Below are 19,497 nucleotides of genomic sequence, written 5' to 3' on the forward strand. Positions count from 1 at the left end.
TTTTAGTGTTCTACACCTGTTGTCAGATGCTAGAGAATGTTATTGTCTGACTTGGATGTGAGCAGTTGGAGCCTTGATCTGAAGCTGAAGACAGGCTGATGGATGATATCCTCATTTCTGGAATAAACCTACTTTATATTTAACCTTCAAAGTGTTAATTGGATTCTTACATTTAGCGACAGAGGATGGCTCTCTAATTCCAGCAACATCAAGAGGGATCCCAACAGTATTTTCATCAAAGGTATTCTTGCTTCAATTTTATAGTCTGCGTAAATTTGACTTAGAACTTATAAAAAGTAATTTTAATAGTAGACTTACATTGAGAAAGAGGAAACAATTCAATCTTTAACTTTGATTGGAATTTGATGGATATTATCAAGCCGCTTTATGAAGCCTGGATCTTCAAATAATGATTTACCTTAGTAAAAAATGTTTTTGCCTGCTCTCCATTGTTATTTATTGGAAGCTAACTTGTATGGCTAATTGAGGAGACTGTCATTAGGTGTACTGGACTTTTAATTCATAATTGTACACCCTGGCTCGGCAAGACTTTATTTGATATTCATTGATTTGGTGTTAAACTTCTTCGGTTTTTATCGATTTCGGTGAACAAGTTTGGCAAGATTTCGTTTTTCTTTGTTCTCTGGACTAAAGAGCATGATGTTTTTGAACTTGTGAAACTCTGAAATTCGGGGATTGAACAGTTTGTGCGGTGGTTGTGTGGAAGCGCATCTTTCAAACACCAGCCACACACGCGTGTCTTGCCTGGAGCTATGTGTGCTGCGAGGAACGCTTGAAGTGCGCTGTGAGGAACACTTGAAGAACTGTTTTGTTTTTCATCAACATCGTGTTCGCTGAAAGGAGGGAATCAAGTGCATCTTTCGAAAACAGACTCACACGCGCGTTGTACCTTTGAGTTGTGCGCGCTGTGTAGAACGTTGCAGTACTGTTCTTTCTCCCGACATCATCAGCCTCAAACAATGAAAGGAGCCTCGCACTGAGCAAAGTGTCATAGACGTTCCGCGTCACAACGTTTGACGCTCAACGTGGGGGCCATTTTGGATCGGGAAGTGTGGAAACTAAGTTCTCCGTGTCAGCCGCTAGTTATTTAACATTTAACATGTGTTACTTCAGTGACACGCACTAATCCTTTCCTCATACAACGTTCACAGTGACACGCACACTTTACATCATTTCATTCAGCGTTTAAAGCGGAGCGTGAACAGTGACACGTACACTATTTTTTCAAAAAAGAGGAGTGTAGATAATCAGTGTGTGTTACATCAGTGACAATCACACTTGGATTTACATTATCAAGCGTGCACGAAACTCAGTGTGTGTTACATCAGTGTCACGCACACTTGGATTTACATCATCAAGCGTGCACAGTGACACGCACACTTTACTTCATTCCATTCAGAGGTTACAGCGTGTTACTTCAGTGACACGCACACTGCTTAAAAAAAAAAAGAAGAAAGCGTAGCGTGCACAGTGGTACACGAATAGATGACACATTTATTTAATTTTTTAACAAAAGTTTATCAAAGTAAAAAAAAAAACAAAGGTGTACAATGACGTTTTATATCACAGGGTGTTACTTATATGACCCACACTAGTTGATTCTGCTTTAATGGTACACAGCATCACAATTTTTACAAGTTTTTTTGTGTAACACATATATATATTTTCTCATCTCTTTTTGGCTACACTATTTTGTTCATATACAAAGAGTTGAGAGGGAATATAATTTGCTTCTATTTCTTTTAAAGTGCATCTCCTAACACATAGACACGATACAAAATGTAACAGCAACGTTTTTGAGAAATATGCCAGGGTTTGTGGATCGTCCCTAAGTGCGGAGAGGAAGACCGCATTATTACTACATTGTCTGGGGTCAGAAGGGCAGGAAGTATTTGACCATCTTCCGGAGTTTGATGATCACAGCCTCAATGAGTATGAGATATGTATAGACAAACTTGATAAGCACTACTTACCAAAAGTGAGTACAATTCTTGAGAGATACCATTTTGGTCGCAGGTCACAAGTAGAGGATGAAACTGTTAAGAATTATATAACCTCTCTTAGGAAGTTAGCATCCTCGTGTAAATTTGGCTCAACTCTTGACGAAAGATTTAGAGACAAGTTTATGCTCGGTTGTACTATTGATCGTGTCAGGGAAGAGCTTTGGCAGAAGGATGAACCTACATTAGATGAAGTTGTAGTTATAGCGAAAAGAATAGAACACTCTTTAAAGTGTGTTGAGGTCATTAAGAAGGATTGTGAGGAGAAAGATAAAATTTCGATACATGTTATTAAACAAGGTTCTAAGGAAGCTATTGGACCTAAAGAATATAAAAAGAAAAGTCCATCAAATGGAAACAATACAAAGGTTAGTCTATCTCAAACAAAATGTTTTCGCTGTAATAAAACAGGTAATTCTGCTAATGATAGACAATGTTCAGGGTGGAAGTCAACTTGCAGTAAGTGTAATAGAAAGGGTAATTTCACTGTTGCTTGTAAAGACAGGAATTACAGAGAGAAAGTCAGTGAAATATACTATAATATTGATGATACTTTTGACACTCCTGATTTAGTGAATTGTGGCCAGATTCAAGTCCAAGTAGTACAAAACGAAGAGAAGAAGAATTGTCCCACTGATGAAATTTATGTTGAGGGAAAACCTACGACGGTTCTCTTTGATTCTGGCGCTAAGATCACCATAGTATCGAAAGATTTTTATTTGAACGAGGTCAAAGAGAAAATCAAGGTTTATTCCCCTGATATAAAATCCTTTGCCTATGGAGGTGAACCTATTCAATTGTTTGGTTATTTTAGGGGTTTGCTGGATTACAAAATTAGGTTAACCAGTGCTAAAATATATATCTCATTGAAAAGGAGATAGAATATTAAGTTGATTCCACCAGAGAGATCTTGGTGTGATTTTAGATCCAAATGCCTCTCCACCTATCATTCTCAAAGAAAATGTAATTCCTAAATCTGTTGCTGCTGTAGATACTAATACTGATGACCACTACACACATGTTAAAAGAACGGTTTCCTAATGTGTTTGGGGAAAGATTGGGTTGTTTAAAGGATTATGTTCACCATATTCGGTTGGTTGATGGCACCAAGCCTATTTGTTGTAAAGTACGAGGGATTCCTGTTGCTGTCAGAGATCAAGTACAAGCGAACTTGATCGCCTAAAAAAGGATGGAATCATTGAAAAAGTTGAGCCAACCCAATGGCTTGCTCCAGTTGTGGCCGCAAAAAAGGCTTACGGGTCTCTTCGGCTTTATGTGGACCTAAGGGAACTAAACTAGATGTTGTAATTAATAAATATCCACTGCCTAAAATTGCAGACATGTTAATGTTGTTGAAGGGAGCTAAAGTCTTTAGCACTATAGATCTAAAGTCAGCTTATCATCAGATCAGATTGGATGAGAGTTCCAAGGATTTAACAGCTTTTGTTACCCCTTTTGGCACATTTCGTTTTCGGAGGTTACCCTTTAGTCTGGTCTCGGCGGCCTTCGTTTTTCAGAGGGCGTTAGAGACAGTATTAAAAGGGCTTTCTGGGGTGAGAGTGTACCAGTATGATATCTTGAGTTTTGGTCGGGATGATAAAGAGCATGAGGTAAGAGTATTGGATGTCTTAAGTAGACTTGATGAATTTGGTCTCACTGTAAAAATGGAGAAATGCACATTTTAAAAAAGCTCAATTGATTATCAGGGTCATACAATAGGTGAAGGTGAAGGTGGAGTTTCACCAAAAGAAATTTTGTCACACCTATTCTTAAGATGCCTTCCCCAAATAAAAAAGAGGAATTGATGAGTTTTTTTAGGGATGGCTGAATTTTATAGTAAATTTGTTCAGAATTTTGCGTCCCTATGTGTTTGCATGAGAGTGTTGCTACAAAAGGGGTGCGAGATTGTGTGGGAAGAAAAATGTGAAAAAGAATTTTGTTTTCTTAACGAAAAGTTGAACTCAGCACCAAACCTAAGCAGCTTTGATCCAGAAAATAAATCTTTCCTATTGACTGATGCCAGTATGAAAGGACTAGGGGCAGTTCTTCTACAGAGGAACAAGGGACATGATGAGGTGATTTTTTTTTTGTCAAGGAGTTTGAGAGGTGCTGAAATGCACTACTCAGTGTTAGAAAGAGAAGCCCTTGCGGTCTATTGGTCAATAAGGAAGTTGAAGACTCTACTGTGGGGTGGTGCATTTGAAGTCAGAACAGACCACAAACCATTATGTGAAATTTTCAGCAAAAAGGGAATTGATGCCGTCTCAAGCAGAATCACAAAATGGGTGGTAGCACTGCAGGATTACGACTTTGAGGTAAAGTACATACCGGGCGTTCAGAACAAGGTAGCTGATGCCTCATCTCGATTAGTTGTTGGCGATGATACCAGTACAGATGATGAATGTGAACAGGATGGAGAAATGGTTTGCATCGTTGAGGGGAGCATAATTGATAAAGGAAGATGGTTAAAGGCTGCTGTTGACGATAAAGTATTATTAAGAGTTTTAGAGTGCATAAAAAGGGTTGGAATGTTAAAAGTGATGATGATCTTAAAAAATGTTGGCATGTAAGGGATCAATTATCGGATTGAGATGGTTTAGTGTTCAGGGGCATGACACTCATTCCCCCTGCTGTTCTTAGAGAAGAACTCATTTCCTTAGCACACAATGGTCATCGGGGAATTTCAAAGACTAAAGAGGATTTACGGTCATCATATTGGTGGCCGGGAATGGATTTACAAGTGGAACGTAAAATAAGAGATTGTATGCAGTGTGCATTGAGTGAAAAAGCGGCCAAACCCAAGGTTCAGCCAATGATTATAAGAGATCGTCCTGAGGGTCCATGGAAAGAAGTTGGTTTGGATATTGTTGGACCAATTCGCTCTTCTGGCACTGAATGGTACATACTTGTCCTTGTAGATTTTTTCTCAAGGTGGCCTGAAATAGCTATAACACATGGTATTGAAACCAAGCATGTGAAAGTTCTTTGGGAAAAACTTTTTGCCAGAGAAGGCATACTGAATAGGATTCTTACAGATAACAGTGTGCAGTTGGTTTCCAGGGAGATGGAGGATTTCTTATGTGCACATGGAGTTAGGCATAAGAGATCTTCCTTATGTTATCTGGAAAGCAATGGTTTAGTAGAGCGTTTTAACCGTGTGCTCAAAGAGACTATTGAAATGGCCAAGTCAGCAGGTTTAGATTGGCGATCTGAAGTGTTTAAAAAAGTAAAAGTTTATAGATTATCCCCCATGCTGTCACAAAGAGAACCCCATTTGAATTGTTTAGGGGTAGGTGTGCTAATTCCCTAGTTGAGTGAATGACTTGCAACCTGAACGCTTTGTTGAAAATGAGAAGTGTGATTGGAGGTTAGCAGAGTCAAAAAAAATTGAAGCAAGGAAAAAAACTACACCATGCAAAGAAATGTGTAAAGAAAACTGTTGTAAAAGTGAGAGATTGGGTTTTAATGAAAAATCCCTCCTAAAGTAAATTTACTGAAGCAGTTTTGAAACCTATTCGGGTCACCAAGATTTTTAACAATGCTATCAAAACTGCTGATCATCGCATTTGGAATTTGAATAGGGTGGTGGTGGTTAGAGAGGATTTTGTATATGAATCTAAAGGTTCCTCTGGAGTTCTGGGTTGTCCAAATAATGTGGAAAAACCTGATACCCCACCTGCTAAGACACTGGATGCTCCACCTGCCATAAAACTAGATACTCCACTTGTTATAAGAAAGTCTTTATTCTTCTCCAAGGTACTTGAGACTTTGTTACATAATTTTGTCTGTTTATTTAATCTTGCTCTTAGTTTATTTTAAGTTTTATTTCTTTTTATTCTGATGTTGTAAAATTGTAAAAGAGGGAGATGTGTGGCATCCTGGCCATGTCTCCTGATCAGCTTAGTGTTCTACACCTGTTGTCAGGTGCTAGAGAATGTTATTGTCTGACTTGGATGTGAGCAGTTGGAGCCTTGATCTGAAGCTGAAGACAGGCTGATGGATGGGATCCTCATTTCTGGAATAAACCTACTTTATATTTAACCTTCAAAGTGTTAATTGGATTCTTACAAGCCAGGAACAACTTGCCTAGCGACTTGTGTGTTTTAAAGTTACTACGTGTCTTACTAGTTAGAACCTGGCTTTGCTTTTTCATATTGCTTTTGTTCGCCTCTGCTCCCCGGGTGTTTATTTGTGCTGCTTCTTCCCTATTCCCATTTTTGTATGGCAGAGCTCTCCCTTTTCTCCTGTTTTTGAGGCTTGTATCACAGTCTCAATTGGGCTAGTTGTCGCCTATTCCTTGAAGAAGCATGTAAAACCAAAACCAATGTGAGTTGAGTGGTTATGTAGAATTAATGATATGGTCTGATTTGTTTTAAGACTACACAGCCCGCAGTGTGATTCCCTCCCAATTTGTGAGACTGTACCCTGACCATTTATCAGACCTCCGTAACTGTGATGTCCACTCTCTGGTACAAGCTGACCCCCTTTCTTAATTTTTTGTGTATAACCTTGGTAACGGTTTCTCATAGACGTTTCCAAGCGATATATATATATATATATTAGGAGACATTTGGGATTGCCATTGAATACCTGTGCACACCTACCATACTTGACAGAAATATAATTCAAACTCCCGCTCTACTGGACTTCCCTCTCAGCATTACTCTTTTCTTTCGCAGCTCTTCACGCACATGCCTCAAGAATGCACTACTATCCAATAGCACCACAGTACCAATCACAAGTATAACAGAACTACCACGTCATAGACCCACCCTACCACTTGCAAAACTGATCTTACTATCCCCAGCAACCCACTACATGCTCTCCACTGCAATAAGATTTTACTACCCTTTTAGACTGCGCTACTACCTTAGAACAGCACTACAACCTATAACACTGCACAACATGACCATTAACTGCACTATGATCCACCAACTCTAATCATTATTGCATCCAAATACTGACCTACCACCTCACAGCACTAACTACCACACGCCACCATGGCACTACTACTACTACTACTATACTACCGCACTATTACATCCATAAACATTCCACCACACTATTACCTGTAACCAAACGCTAATACCAGCTCTTCACGCCCCAACACTATCACTTCGACACCCCCTTCAAACAACAACCCCCAACACCAATCTTCCCTCACAATCATACTCACCACCATACAACTTGACTCCCAAACCTGCACCCTCTCCACCTCCCACCCAAAAAAATTGGTAATGATGCCTCCCATTATTTCTAAATTAACATGCATCTTTTAGTGCAAGATATAAATGGGGGGGGGGGTGAAAAGGGTTATTAATGGATTACTGTGTATTCAGTGCACTTGATGATTTATGAGAAATAAGACTGGTGTTCATCTCAATAATAGCACCATATAAGAAAGGTTATGAGTTAATGGATCCCCACTGGAAAGCACAGTAATGGTTGTACAAAGGGCAGATATATTATAAAGACGTGCAGAAGCGGTGAAAGTAGAGAGTTGTAAAGGGAAACGGTTACAGGTTGGACAAATTAGTCATGGTAAAGCAACAGTCAGAATATGAGTAAGGCTGAAGTAAAAGAAGGTTTTAGATTTTATAGATGTGACAGTGGTTATCACTTGGCTTGTCACAAAAGTGGTCACTCGGCAAGCAAAATTTATAGCGTCCAGGGTAAGTGAGCATTTTCCCAAAGTGTACAGAAAAACAAAATAGAAAGAGGGAGTGAAGTGTGTAAAATGAAAAAAAAGAAACCAGTAACATAAGCAACAGTGATAGTTCTATACTGAATATCAAGGAAAGTCACCTTCGGAATGTTAAGGATAATTTACATGTTTGGTTATCCCTCTTTGGTATTTAAATTTAAGGATAGAAGAGCAATGTGAAAGTTGTAAAAAAGAGTTAACCCTATTGGTAGTAACAAGAAATTCCAACAGTAAAGTTACATTATTATTACATTTAAATAGAGCGTGTTTCAGTACTGACAAGATGGATGTTGCAAGCTGATTTTTCCGGCCTTCCATCTAGGCTACGGGCTACAAGCGCCAAGATGCTCCTTGGAGTGACAGCCGCGCTATACAAGTGCATATTTACATATTTACATTACATTATGTGTACACTAGCAAAACATAACCCTCAACAGATTTCCCTTGTCTAGAATTAATTAAAAGTTGGCCCTAATAAGAGATGTTTTGGTTCATTACATCTGGTCTACAGCATATTATTGAGTGCCTTTGCATCCTGAAAGCAAGGAGTGCACTCAGTAAAATTCATAGGGTATTTACAGTTTATGAGTATGCCCTTCAGCTTTGACTCGGGCTCCCGAGTGAATTGCTTAAGGGCACAGTGTGAGTCTTACACATTCAAAACTACATTTTAACTATAGGTAAGACTAGGGGGAGCATGATAGAAGCTAGTGGACGTTTTAGGAATGTTGTAAATGTAAAGACTCGCAGTGGAGTACTCAGAATGAAAGTTTACACCACGAAGTGTAACAAACTTGGGTCATAAAATCTGCACAGAAGGAATTAAATTTAAGAATAAGTTGATAAAAACTGTAATAGTGCCAATCCCACAGAAAAAAAGACCAAAAGAGCTCATTCTTAGGGGTTATTCGAAGCATGTTAGTAGTTATGCCACCAAAACATATTAAGACAGCTGATAAAAATGAAAGTCAAGCATGTATGAGGTTGGAACTGTCAGAAAGCATTTGACTTGTGTAAAGAAGGCAATATCTTCTGGAACTCATTTGCAAGGGTTTGATCCACAAACTGAGTGTTGTTAAAACAAATGCAAAAGGAAAGAAACTGTAGCTACAAATAGATGATCAGAAGAAAGAGAAAATAATAGACATTGCTTCCCGTTCATTGACTACGACAGAAGAGAAATATTCAGTGTCTGAAAGAAAAGCTCTTGCTTGTGTTTTGGAGGTGTAAATATTTTATACACTTATGTGTGGGGCAAACAGTTTGCCTTGATGGGGTTGCAAGATTATACCTGAAAGATATGAGTGGAGTAAGGACTGTGGTTTTTAATTTCCTAACACAACATGTCTTGGAAGTCGTGTCTATAAGATCCTGAATATAGGATCAAAACATGAAAATGTCCAATGTCGGTGATTAACTTATGTCTAATAGCCACTCCAAGATGGCATGGGTTTTATATGTCAAAAAACTGGTGCCAGAGACTAGAGACGCATGCATATGGAGAAAGGACTCCTCCAACACATTTGCTCTTTAAATTTGTGTTCTTGCAGAATGCCAATACAGACACTGAAATTGGAACAGGGCGCGAGGAACTCAGGACCGAAGTGATCTCAATGGATGACATCCTGGCACAAAAGCATGGTAGGGCTGGTCTCCAGGAACATAGACCAAAACACTGTTCAACGGGGAATCCGGTAAGACGGGATACCTCACTTAGATTAAACAGTCAGAATTTGCAGCAGTAATTCCATTTAAATATAATGGGAAACAGTACCCTATCCATGCCCCCAAGTGCCTGGATCAGCACGTAAAAGGGTATTGCAAAACTGAAGGGTGGTACTGTACCAGTATGATTATAACGAGTACTACAGAACCTTTAAATACTCTTTATGAATGTGCATACTTTTCATCTATATTTCAGAGATGCATCCCTCCTAATTTGTTACTCTTGACAGTTTTGCAGTGGGAACAAATTATAGAAGATGCTATTCTTTGATTAGACGACCAAGGACAAACTAGAAGCAACAGGATTTCACAAAGAGGCAAAACAATCCTCTTTCCATGACAAATGCATGCATGTTCACATGGTGAATAGTGAACTACTTATATTGTCTTCTCTATACTTATTTCTGAATTTTCTTTTTATAGCATGTCCTTTTCGCTCCACTTCCATTCTTTAAGTACAGTTTTAACTACACAAGGTCATGATATAAACTCCTCGGGGCATATTTATGAAGAAAACGTTTTGCTAGTCCTTAATAGCGAATTTTAGCGATTCGCTATTCAGGACTTGCAAAATAGAATGTATTTAGGTTGCTCAATAATAATTGCAATTCCTACATATTCCTTAATTGCGAATCGCAAATTGCAATTCGCAATTAAGGAATACCTTCCCATTGAACGAATAGGAAGCCATTCGCAATTTGCGAGTACCCATTAGGTACTCACAAATTGCAAATGCAATTTCAAGGGTGCAAGGGTGTCAAAAGGAGACCCTGTTGCACCCCAGAAATAAGCATGTGTGCACATGTGCGCCACATGGTACTTTGAAAAATACCAGACACTGCATTTTTCAAAGAAATCGCAAATTACCACCCACTTAAAGGTAATCTGCGATTTCTTAAGGCAAAATTGCACAACTTGGCTGCTTCCAGAAGTGCATTTAAGGAATCGCAATTTGTGATTCCTTAAATGCGTGTGCAAAATAGGGAATCACAAATTTTGCGATTCCCTATTTTGCAAGAGCCTTTTGGGATGATACATCCCAAAATGCTTTTTCCCGTTCGCAAACGGGGTTTCTGAGAATCGGCCCTTTTGCGACTGGAAAAAAAGGCTTCATACATATGCCTCTCTAATAAAAGAGAGAGGGACCCAATACCAAAGGGATAGTCCCTACACATTTCAATACTTGTAGAGCAAGATTTATCTATACTGGCGTACTCAGGGCCTGAGAGCTATATCCAGTCTCTTCAGTCTCTTTTTCTATACGGCCTCTTGAGTTCTAATGCGTCTAGCGTCCCGCGTGTCGTTCCGGTCGTCTTTCTTGTTGAAGATAAATCTTGCTCTACAAGTATTGAAATGTGTATGGACTTTTAACACATACTTGCGATCTTGGCTCTGTACCGCGTGTATTCTGGATCAAAAATAACGGCTTTTAAATATCTTGGGAAGACAGTCAATATTTTCCTGATGAAGGCGGCTATATACTAATTGTCCGTCGAAACGCGTCGAAACTAAGGGAATAGTACAACACGTATTGATTTAGGAGTATTCTGATTGCTGTTGAATATACCTTTCTCGTACCTACCTTTATAGCCTTAGGAAATGGATTGGATGAATTCATGTATTTGATTTGTTCCTTTTGATATATTTTCTGTGTTCCCAAGTTTTATATACTTTTAAATTTGTTTCTTTTTAATTGTTTTTAAATGTATAAATAAACTGTGCATACTGAACTGATCTGTTTTTACATAATTTTGTTACTTAATGCATTGCTCCTAGTCTTTATGTCTGAATAATTGATGTCTATTCTGTTTGCATTAGTTGGTGTCTCTACATTAATGTGCCCAAAGGGAATTTCTATTTGACATAAAGTTCATACATATGCCCCCTTGAGTCTTCTACAACTTCTTGAGTATACTCTTTTCATAAACTTATGGTAATAAGGGAACCCACCGTTTTGTGAACCAGAAAAATATGCATGTGTGAAAATCACGGGTCACTAGAGGTATGGTATAAAGAATTGATTACTATTTTATTAAAATTATATTTTAACATTGGATTTACAGCCTTGAGAAAGCCCTGGCCGCACAGGCAATGTATGGGGTGAAACACGTGTTGGCTGGCAACATGTATTGAGCACGAAGGAATGCAGGATAACCTGCTAATGACAAGCACAAAATAAAGGGATGCAAACAACAACAATTATAGTAAATGAACTTTTCTATTATTGTATAAAATCTGGTATTGAGACCAAAGAAAAAAGTAATCAGTAAAACAGGACACTCTATAGTAATACAAATTTCCCAAAAAGACTCCCTGCCCCAGTTGAAGAAAATTTGTATAGATAATTATTGTGCTGCCTATCTATATAAAATCAGGATGACGCCATGACAAAGCAAGGATGGAACAAGGATTATGAAGAAAAATGGAATTTATTTATTTAAAAAGTTTTCTATAGCGCAAACATGACCACCCAGGGTAGCAGAGCGCTTTACAGTTTATAAATCAAGAAAGGATATGAGGGGTAAAAACGGAACAACCAAAAGAAATACAGTGTTAACAGTCTCGTAGAGCTGGGCACCCTAGGGAGCATTGGAAGATTGGAATCAAAGGCAAAAGTTTCTTCATCCATATCACTTTTGCTTCCTTGAAACAGGCAGTAGACGGATTCAGTCTATGTAGCAAACAAAGCCACAGAGGGTGTCATAGCACTTTACAGTATAACAGTTGCAAACGGAATAAATGGAGGTAACAGAGGACCAACAGACCCACAAACATTTCTTCACAGTCTCAAACCAACTAGGGAGTCATCTAGCACCTTGGAAGCTCAATTTCTACAGCAAAAATTTCTTCATCAGTATCACTTTAACTTCCTTTTTGGAAAGGGCAATGGAGGGATTCAACCTGACTTCAGGGAGTAAGGAGTTCCATATCCTCGGGCGATACCCGAGAAGGCTTGATTGTAGGTTTTTTAAATTGAATTTTTGTGGTTTGAGAGAAATGTAAGGAAGTTAATGTGAGGGTTGTCAGAAAAGGAGGACATATTTGTGATGAGGAAGGAAAAGATAATTACTCCATCAATGTTGTATTCTAAGATAATAAATGTTGGCCTTGAGGAACAATGGGTATCAAATAAACTATGACTATGGTAACAGAAGTGTACCTGGGGCGTGGCATGGATAATGCCTTCGAGAGAGTTTTCAGGGACTGCACATATTGTAAGTGTGCTACCAAAACATAGAAATAGCCCAGGCCACCTTTGTGCCCAAGTAGCTGTCCAAGTATGCTAGGGAGGAAATAACATTTGCTATTGTAGGTCAATACAGTAAAAGGCCAGTATAAGTGCATACACATCTATTGTCAAAGTGGAGTGAATTGAAAGTGGCAACAAAGGTAGATTCGAAGGGGTGATAAAGATGTTGGAACCTATTTGTATAGGAGAATGATTTAACTGAGAAAACAAAGTTAAGAACGGAGCTTAGAGAGACAATGTTAACTAAACAAAAGGGTTTATTCATCTGAACGCTAGGGATGCACCTAGGTGGGTGCATATGTTTAACATTGTGGAGTGGACAGCTCATGAGGAGAACAGTCAGATGCAACAGGCTCAAAATATGTATAACACCTATTCACACAGAACTGATGCAAAAGAAGTGGAAGCTAATTTTGGACCATAGGTGTGTGTGAAAAATGGAGGGTGAGAGGTGCCATGGGAGACTCAAGCTACAGAGGACCTTTGAAAGATGCAGATTTGTAAATTGAAGAATTATAGGATTTTGCATTTAAGTAAGTTGGCATTATGCGGCAGTGCTTGACTCAAGAATGGAAGTGTAAATGTTGAAGATAACATGGGGGGTAGGGCTGATGTTAAAGGCACTTCAGTGGAACCGGTTGAGAGACTTGATTCTAGTGGAACTGATAGACAGAGGTCCTATGGATATGTACAATGTATCACACCTGATAAAATCTACTAGAGGAGCCAATCACAACTCAACACTTTATGAAAAATCAAACCGTTCCTACCTCCTGATGACATGCAGCTAGCAGTCCAATCTTAGATGATGGAATTGTGACCCTGGCGGGGCTTCCCAAAGCTAGACTGGCCCCTTCAAGGGCTACTCTGATCTCTGCTGCCAGACGCATCACGGGTTCAAAAATACATGATCACATCGCTCCAGACCTAATTCAACTAAAGTGTCTCTCTCTTGAAGCAAGGATTTGGTTCCAGAAAGCCTGCTTGACGCTCAAAGCCTTTCATTATAACTAGGGCTCCCGGTTTTATGGTATTTATATTTTTAACAATTTCGTCTGTATTTATCCATATTTATATTTTGGCCATCTTATTGGTATTTATCCATATTTATTTTGTGTTTTGAGAATAAATAGAACCGTAAAATGGTATAGTTCCACATTTATTTAACTGTTGAACGTGCACTCATACATTGAGGCTTGTCATGATTTAGCAAATTAAGCAGCCATGTATATCAAAACACTACACTCACAGGTACACATTAGCGTTGTACTCCCAATATATGTTAACATATGCATGTATTTAAGGAAATCTGAACCTGTTTTTTAACTCTCCATGCTGTCTATCTGCCCAGCTGTTGCCTGGAATTCATCCAAGAGAGCATGGAGAGTCTCTCACAACAAGCACCATTTTCTGAATTTTTCTGTGTCTAAAAATAAATACAGACAGGAAACACATTGTTTTCGGTCTGTATTTATCTGTAAGAATGGAAAACCGGAACCCTTAATTATAACACTCCCGTTTACCTGGCAAAATAAACGTGAACTATCTGGCTTGAATCAAGAGGATTGCCAGTAGAGCAAGGCACAAGGCAGGGATGTCCCCTCTCCCTTCTTCTGTTTGCCCTGGCCATGGAACCTCTTGCACTCATGGCCAGAACAGGACGTCACTACCGAGGACTAAAAATAGACCAAGCTTGCTACTATATTGCACTTTATGAGGATGACTTACTACTGTTCTTAGATAGGGGAGACGAAGACTTAACGAAGGCTCTGGATTTGTTGGAAATATTTAATGCTATTTAATTCACAACTGTTCCGAGTGAAGTGAACGGGCGACCCCCCGCCAACCTCGGAAATGTACGCTGGGAACCTGTTTGCCGTATCTGGGGGTTCATATCTATCATGACTGGACAGATCTTTATGAGGGAAACATAGGACGAGCTATGCGAGGGCTAAAAACAGCCCTAGAATTCCGGGGAAATTTGCCACTCTCAGTAGCTGGCAGGATCGCACTACTCAAAATGATAGCGCCTCCCCGCTTACTGTACTTTTTCAATACACTCCCACTGTGGATCCCCGGGGAGCTTCTTTAGGGAGCTCAATACCCAGATGCGAACCTTTATTTGGTGATGAGGACGCCGAAGGGTTGCCTTGTGCACATTGCAAAAACCGACGAGGGCAGGTGGCATGGCGATCCCAGATTTCAAGAATTTCTATATAGCGGTGCAGGTGCAGTGGTTGGTGCAGAATATAGCACAGAAGCAACAGCAAACGGCCCCCCAGAGGCAGCTGACCCAATGTTACGCGGGCTACTGCAGATATTTCTAAGACTCAACAGATCAGCTAGGAACGTCTCCCAAGCACTCAGAGTGCAGACCAGGTGTTGGCACCGGAGCTTTCAAAGAATGGGAGTGAAATCCCATACTCACCAGACATCCCATTAGACATGTTAAAGGTGCTCCTACATGAGGAGAACTGGAGGGCCCTAGAGGCCGGGTTGGACGCTGGAGTGACAAAAATGGGCGACCTGTATAGAAACACCAAGCTACTACCATTTAGGGAGCTCTGCGCCGAATTTGGACTACCCCAGGGGCATTTTTTTATTTCATAGGGCACTTGCGACTGCAATACGCAAACACTGGAAGACGGGCACTACGGAGCACCCTTCCCAGCAGAGCACCTACTACATAGCCCTACCAGCAGGCACTTTCAAAGCGATCTCCTGACGATACTTCAAACAGATGAGTTACGCCCGCTGGAGGCATTGTGCCCACAATGGGAGGAGGATTTGGGTTCTCCAATCCAGACAAAGTACTGGGACTACATACTAAGGGGAACACCTAAAGTGTCAAGAAGCGCGTGTTATAAATTGATAAATTGCTACATAATCCATAAAGCCTATTTGACTCCAGAGCGCATAAACAGATATTTCCAGACAAAAAGGGAAGCCTGCCTACGTTGCATTGAAGAGCAAGCGCATATCTTGCACATGTTCTTGACCTGCTCTACCCTACTTGAATATCAAAGGGAGATCACACACATAATAGGAGAAGCAATAGGAAAAGAGATTCCCTGTTCCCCAGCCCGTTGTCTCCTAGGATAGTTCCTCCACACACCCAAAAACAAAGTCACAAGCAGATTTCAAGACGTAGGGTTCATATTAGCGAATAGGGAAATAACTAAACATTGGAAGTCGCCGAGAGGTCCCAAGATAGCCACCTGTAAACCAGAACTTCTAAAATGGGAAGGATGTGAAGGGGGGGGTCCTGATGACGGAGGCCAAGAGAGGACTGAGACACATACAACTTGCAAGGGCGTGGGAAGCCATAATGCATGACCTACTACAACCAGATTCAGAAGAACTGGGGGAAGATAACGAGACCTAAGAGAGTAAGACCCTGATGAACAAAGTCAACACCCATAGACGAGCCAACACTATACTAAGAGTTGGATTCTTCCCTTGCACACATAAATTCTCACCTACCCTCGCACGACCTCCACACCAATCCTCCAATAGCAGATGTATATAAAACTCCATGATGTGCACATTAGCTTCTAATGTCACACAGAGAACTCGCAGAGGGGGAGGAACACTAAAGTTGTGCTTTCTTGTTAGGAGTGCTTTAGACAGACATGGGAACACCAGTAATAGGTGTATCTGTAGAGCCTTGACTAGAAATACATATTCATTGACGATTTGTTGTGAAGGTGTAACAAATTATCAATAAAATATGTTTACAAAAAAAAAACCTCTTCGGCTTGAATCAAGCCCCGAGAAGCTCTAATACTCTATTGTATAAACCTCAAAAGAGAAATTATAACTGCGCCTTGTCCAGTCTTGAATATGGGACGCTCTTCCTGCTGAAATCAGAACTAACCCTTTGATTGCCAAATTCAAAAGGTAAGTCAGTGGGTTGCTCCTGAATCGCTACCTGCAACAATAGACCTGAAGACTCCCAGCTTAACTTTTACTTCTTGATTACAGCACTGATTTTAATATTCAATTAAGCAATTTGTGCTGCTTTATACCTTCTATGATGTGGGTTGTTCTTTTTTCGCATTTTGTCTAAGTACCTACATGTTTAGTATTTATACCTTTTCCTGTTTATCTTGCATGCTTTTATGTACAGCGCTTTGATATCCTGTCGAGTCATATTTACGCTATACAAAACCTTTCAAATAAATCTAACTCACCTGGGTCCGAAATGTATTCGGCCCGATAATTTACACCTAAACAGCGTTTTTGAGCAATAGCAAGCATATGTATGTTCTAATGCACCAAAAATATGCAGGTCAAATTAAATACCACTCGTTTTCCCTGCTAAATTCTTGCAGGTTTGACCAGCCGAATTTTAATGAACGGCGCGGACTTTATGGAATTTGGTAATTACTGGGAGTGCATAACTTTGAATTCCCAGCCCCGTGAAAATTAAATTATTGTATTGAATATTTTTGGTATTATTTGTAACACCTAGTATAATATTTTGGTCTCATTTCTCAATAGAAGAAGATTTGGGAAGTGTTAACTTTCAAATGTGTTTTCATTCCATAATTGGGACAAGCGAACGTTCCAGAAGAGATTGTAACGACAACAGAATGTAGACCGGTTGCCACGATCGCACGGAGCTAGTGCGTCCTGTGTTTAAACTGGAATAAACCTTATTTTCTACAGGAAGGGGTTTACCCATCATTGTGAGCACTACAAGTCCCAGAACACGAAGCAAATACCAGGTCTGAAAACCCTACGCACGCACGGAGCGACAAAAAAAAGAAAGAGTTCATTTTTTTCTCCAGTTCCTGCTCTCTTTTTTGCCAAAAGCAATCTCCGTTCCGTCGGTAGATCCCTAGTCTTTTTTTTCCGTTCCTTCAGCGGTCCTCCCCTTTCCTCGTCGTTTGTAACTACCTGTCTTGATCCTTTATCGGATCCCGACACCCTCTTCTACTGAAAGCAGAGCATTTTATTCTTTAACTCCCACCCCCTTTCCACGTTTTTGCGCACTATTTTACCCCAAAAGCTTCTTGCGGTTAAGTATCGCTACACCGTCTCGCTCGCCCGAGGTAGGCCCAATCCCCGTCCTCGCGTAGTGGGTCAGCCCAGCTGAATAGCAGCTCCCTCTTGAGGTTAGTAGTGGAATGCCTCTTGTTCCCTCACCCCTTCACTAACTCACCTGCAGGTGCTTCTTGAGGTTGCTGGTGGAGGTGCGAGCCGTGGACAGAAGCTTGACCTTGGGTTGGCACAGTCCGCACTGCACCGTAATGTTTTTGCCTTTCTCCTCCCAGAAGGAGAAGGCGCCGCGGTACTTCCAGCGTTGGAAGGCGGAACCAGAACCGGGAGAGCTGGTGCTGGGGACTCCGGGGGAAGGAGTGGAGGAAGGGGGCCCGGAGGGCGCCTCCGTGGTAGGCGGCTGAGTTGCGGGGCTGGTAGACTGCGGGCTCGGGCTCCCCCCGGCCTCCATCATCGACGCGTCACTCGGTCCCAATCCGGCGATGGTGTCTACCTACTCCCCCGTTCCCCACCGCTTTCAGCGCCCGGCCTTTCGCAGTCTTACTTCCGTTCTAGGCAGGGCGTCGATCTCTGGGTCTTTTCTGCCGGATTCTCGGTCGTTCAGCCGCCACGCTCGGCAGGAAAAGCCGTGGTTTCGTAACTACCGTCTCTGAAAAGGGCCCCGAAACCACCCCCAGCGCCGGTCTTTCTTTGGGATCCCCAGCTCGTCGCCGTGCTTTTCCGGGCAGGGCTCCGACTCCGGGCTCTCACCGGGCTCGTCCCGACCTCACGCGGAACGGAGCACTCTCCGGTCTTCGGGCCGGGCTCGCTGTCACCTGGCCGCTCTAGTCGCCGATCGAGTTTTGTTCCGATTCATTTACCGGTTTCTTCCCATTCTCTCCGGACAAGGCTCTGGATGTATCGCCGGGCCTCACAGGCCGCGCGCTCTCCATCAGTTCCTCCCAGGATTACACGTTACTAATTCCTCCTCCACCCCTCCTCCTCGGAGGCCGTTACAGATTAACAGGGCCCCCTCCACCTCCTTCTGCTCATCCCTCGTCCTCCGCCCCAAGGCCGGGGAGAGGATTAATCCCAGCTCGGCCAAGGAAAGGGCCTGTCTGTTTTCACGTTCCGGATAATAACCATCCATCCCGTACCCTGTCACCTGCCCCTGCAATTCCGTTCTCATTCAGCCTCTGTCAAACATCGTAATCTGCCAGCGGCAAGACCCCGACCACCACTGTCCCTTTAAATATTCTCCTTTATCCACCATTTTACTATGAGATGTTTCTGCCTATACTACCCCCCCCCCCCTACTTCTTTTATCTTTGGAGTTACAACTGCCAGGCGTGTTCACTCACCTTTAGTCTGCACCTTCTGTTGCTCTCCCTCTTGCGTACTTTCAAGGCATCTCAAACTTTTTTTTTTTTGCTTCAAAGGTTCTTTTCGCAACTTTTATTTTCGATTTCTACACCCAGGGTTGGATTGGGATTAAAAATCGGACCGGGCACGCAAAAAAGTGGCCGTCGTTTGCATATTGCCTTACCGCAAAACTGCTTCTGCGAAGTTTTCTTAAAAGAAGAGGGGCGGGCGGGGGGAGGGGGATGGGAAGTGGGGGGGGGGGGGGGGGGGGGGAGAAATGGGGGGAGGGGGGCGGGGTGCAGTATCAAAATTAATAATCTGCATCCACTTAGCCTTCATGAAATAGGTTTAATGTATGCCTCTAGTTTTTGTCTGAGGAAAAATGCTAAATAACAATATTTATGATTAAAAATATTTATATGGCTCTTCATGCTCTCCTGTCGTGTCTAAGC

General features: G+C 41.3%; 1 protein-coding gene across 2 annotated transcripts in view; it reads right to left on the reverse strand.

The window, feature by feature from the left end:
• LOC144823157 (uncharacterized) overlaps positions 1-19,257 on the reverse strand; it is a 71,400-nt gene extending 52,143 nt beyond the window's left edge. Inside the window, exon 1 of one of the 2 annotated variants that reach the window (XM_078681427.1) lies at positions 19,045-19,257. Coding sequence is in view for 1 of the 2 variants with exons in the window: in XM_078681426.1 (XP_078537552.1) it covers positions 17,868-18,158 (291 nt within the window). In the remaining variant the exon portion in view is untranslated. Of the gene's footprint in view, positions 1-17,867; positions 18,682-19,044 lie in introns of those variants that run through there. The other variant, XM_078681426.1, reaches the window with a different exon arrangement.
• Between the last annotated feature and the right edge of the window lie 240 nt (positions 19,258-19,497).

The sequence above is a fragment of the Lissotriton helveticus genome, chromosome 3_1 (genome assembly GCF_964261635.1).
Source record: "Lissotriton helveticus chromosome 3_1, aLisHel1.1, whole genome shotgun sequence".
NCBI lineage: Eukaryota > Metazoa > Chordata > Amphibia > Caudata > Salamandridae > Lissotriton > Lissotriton helveticus.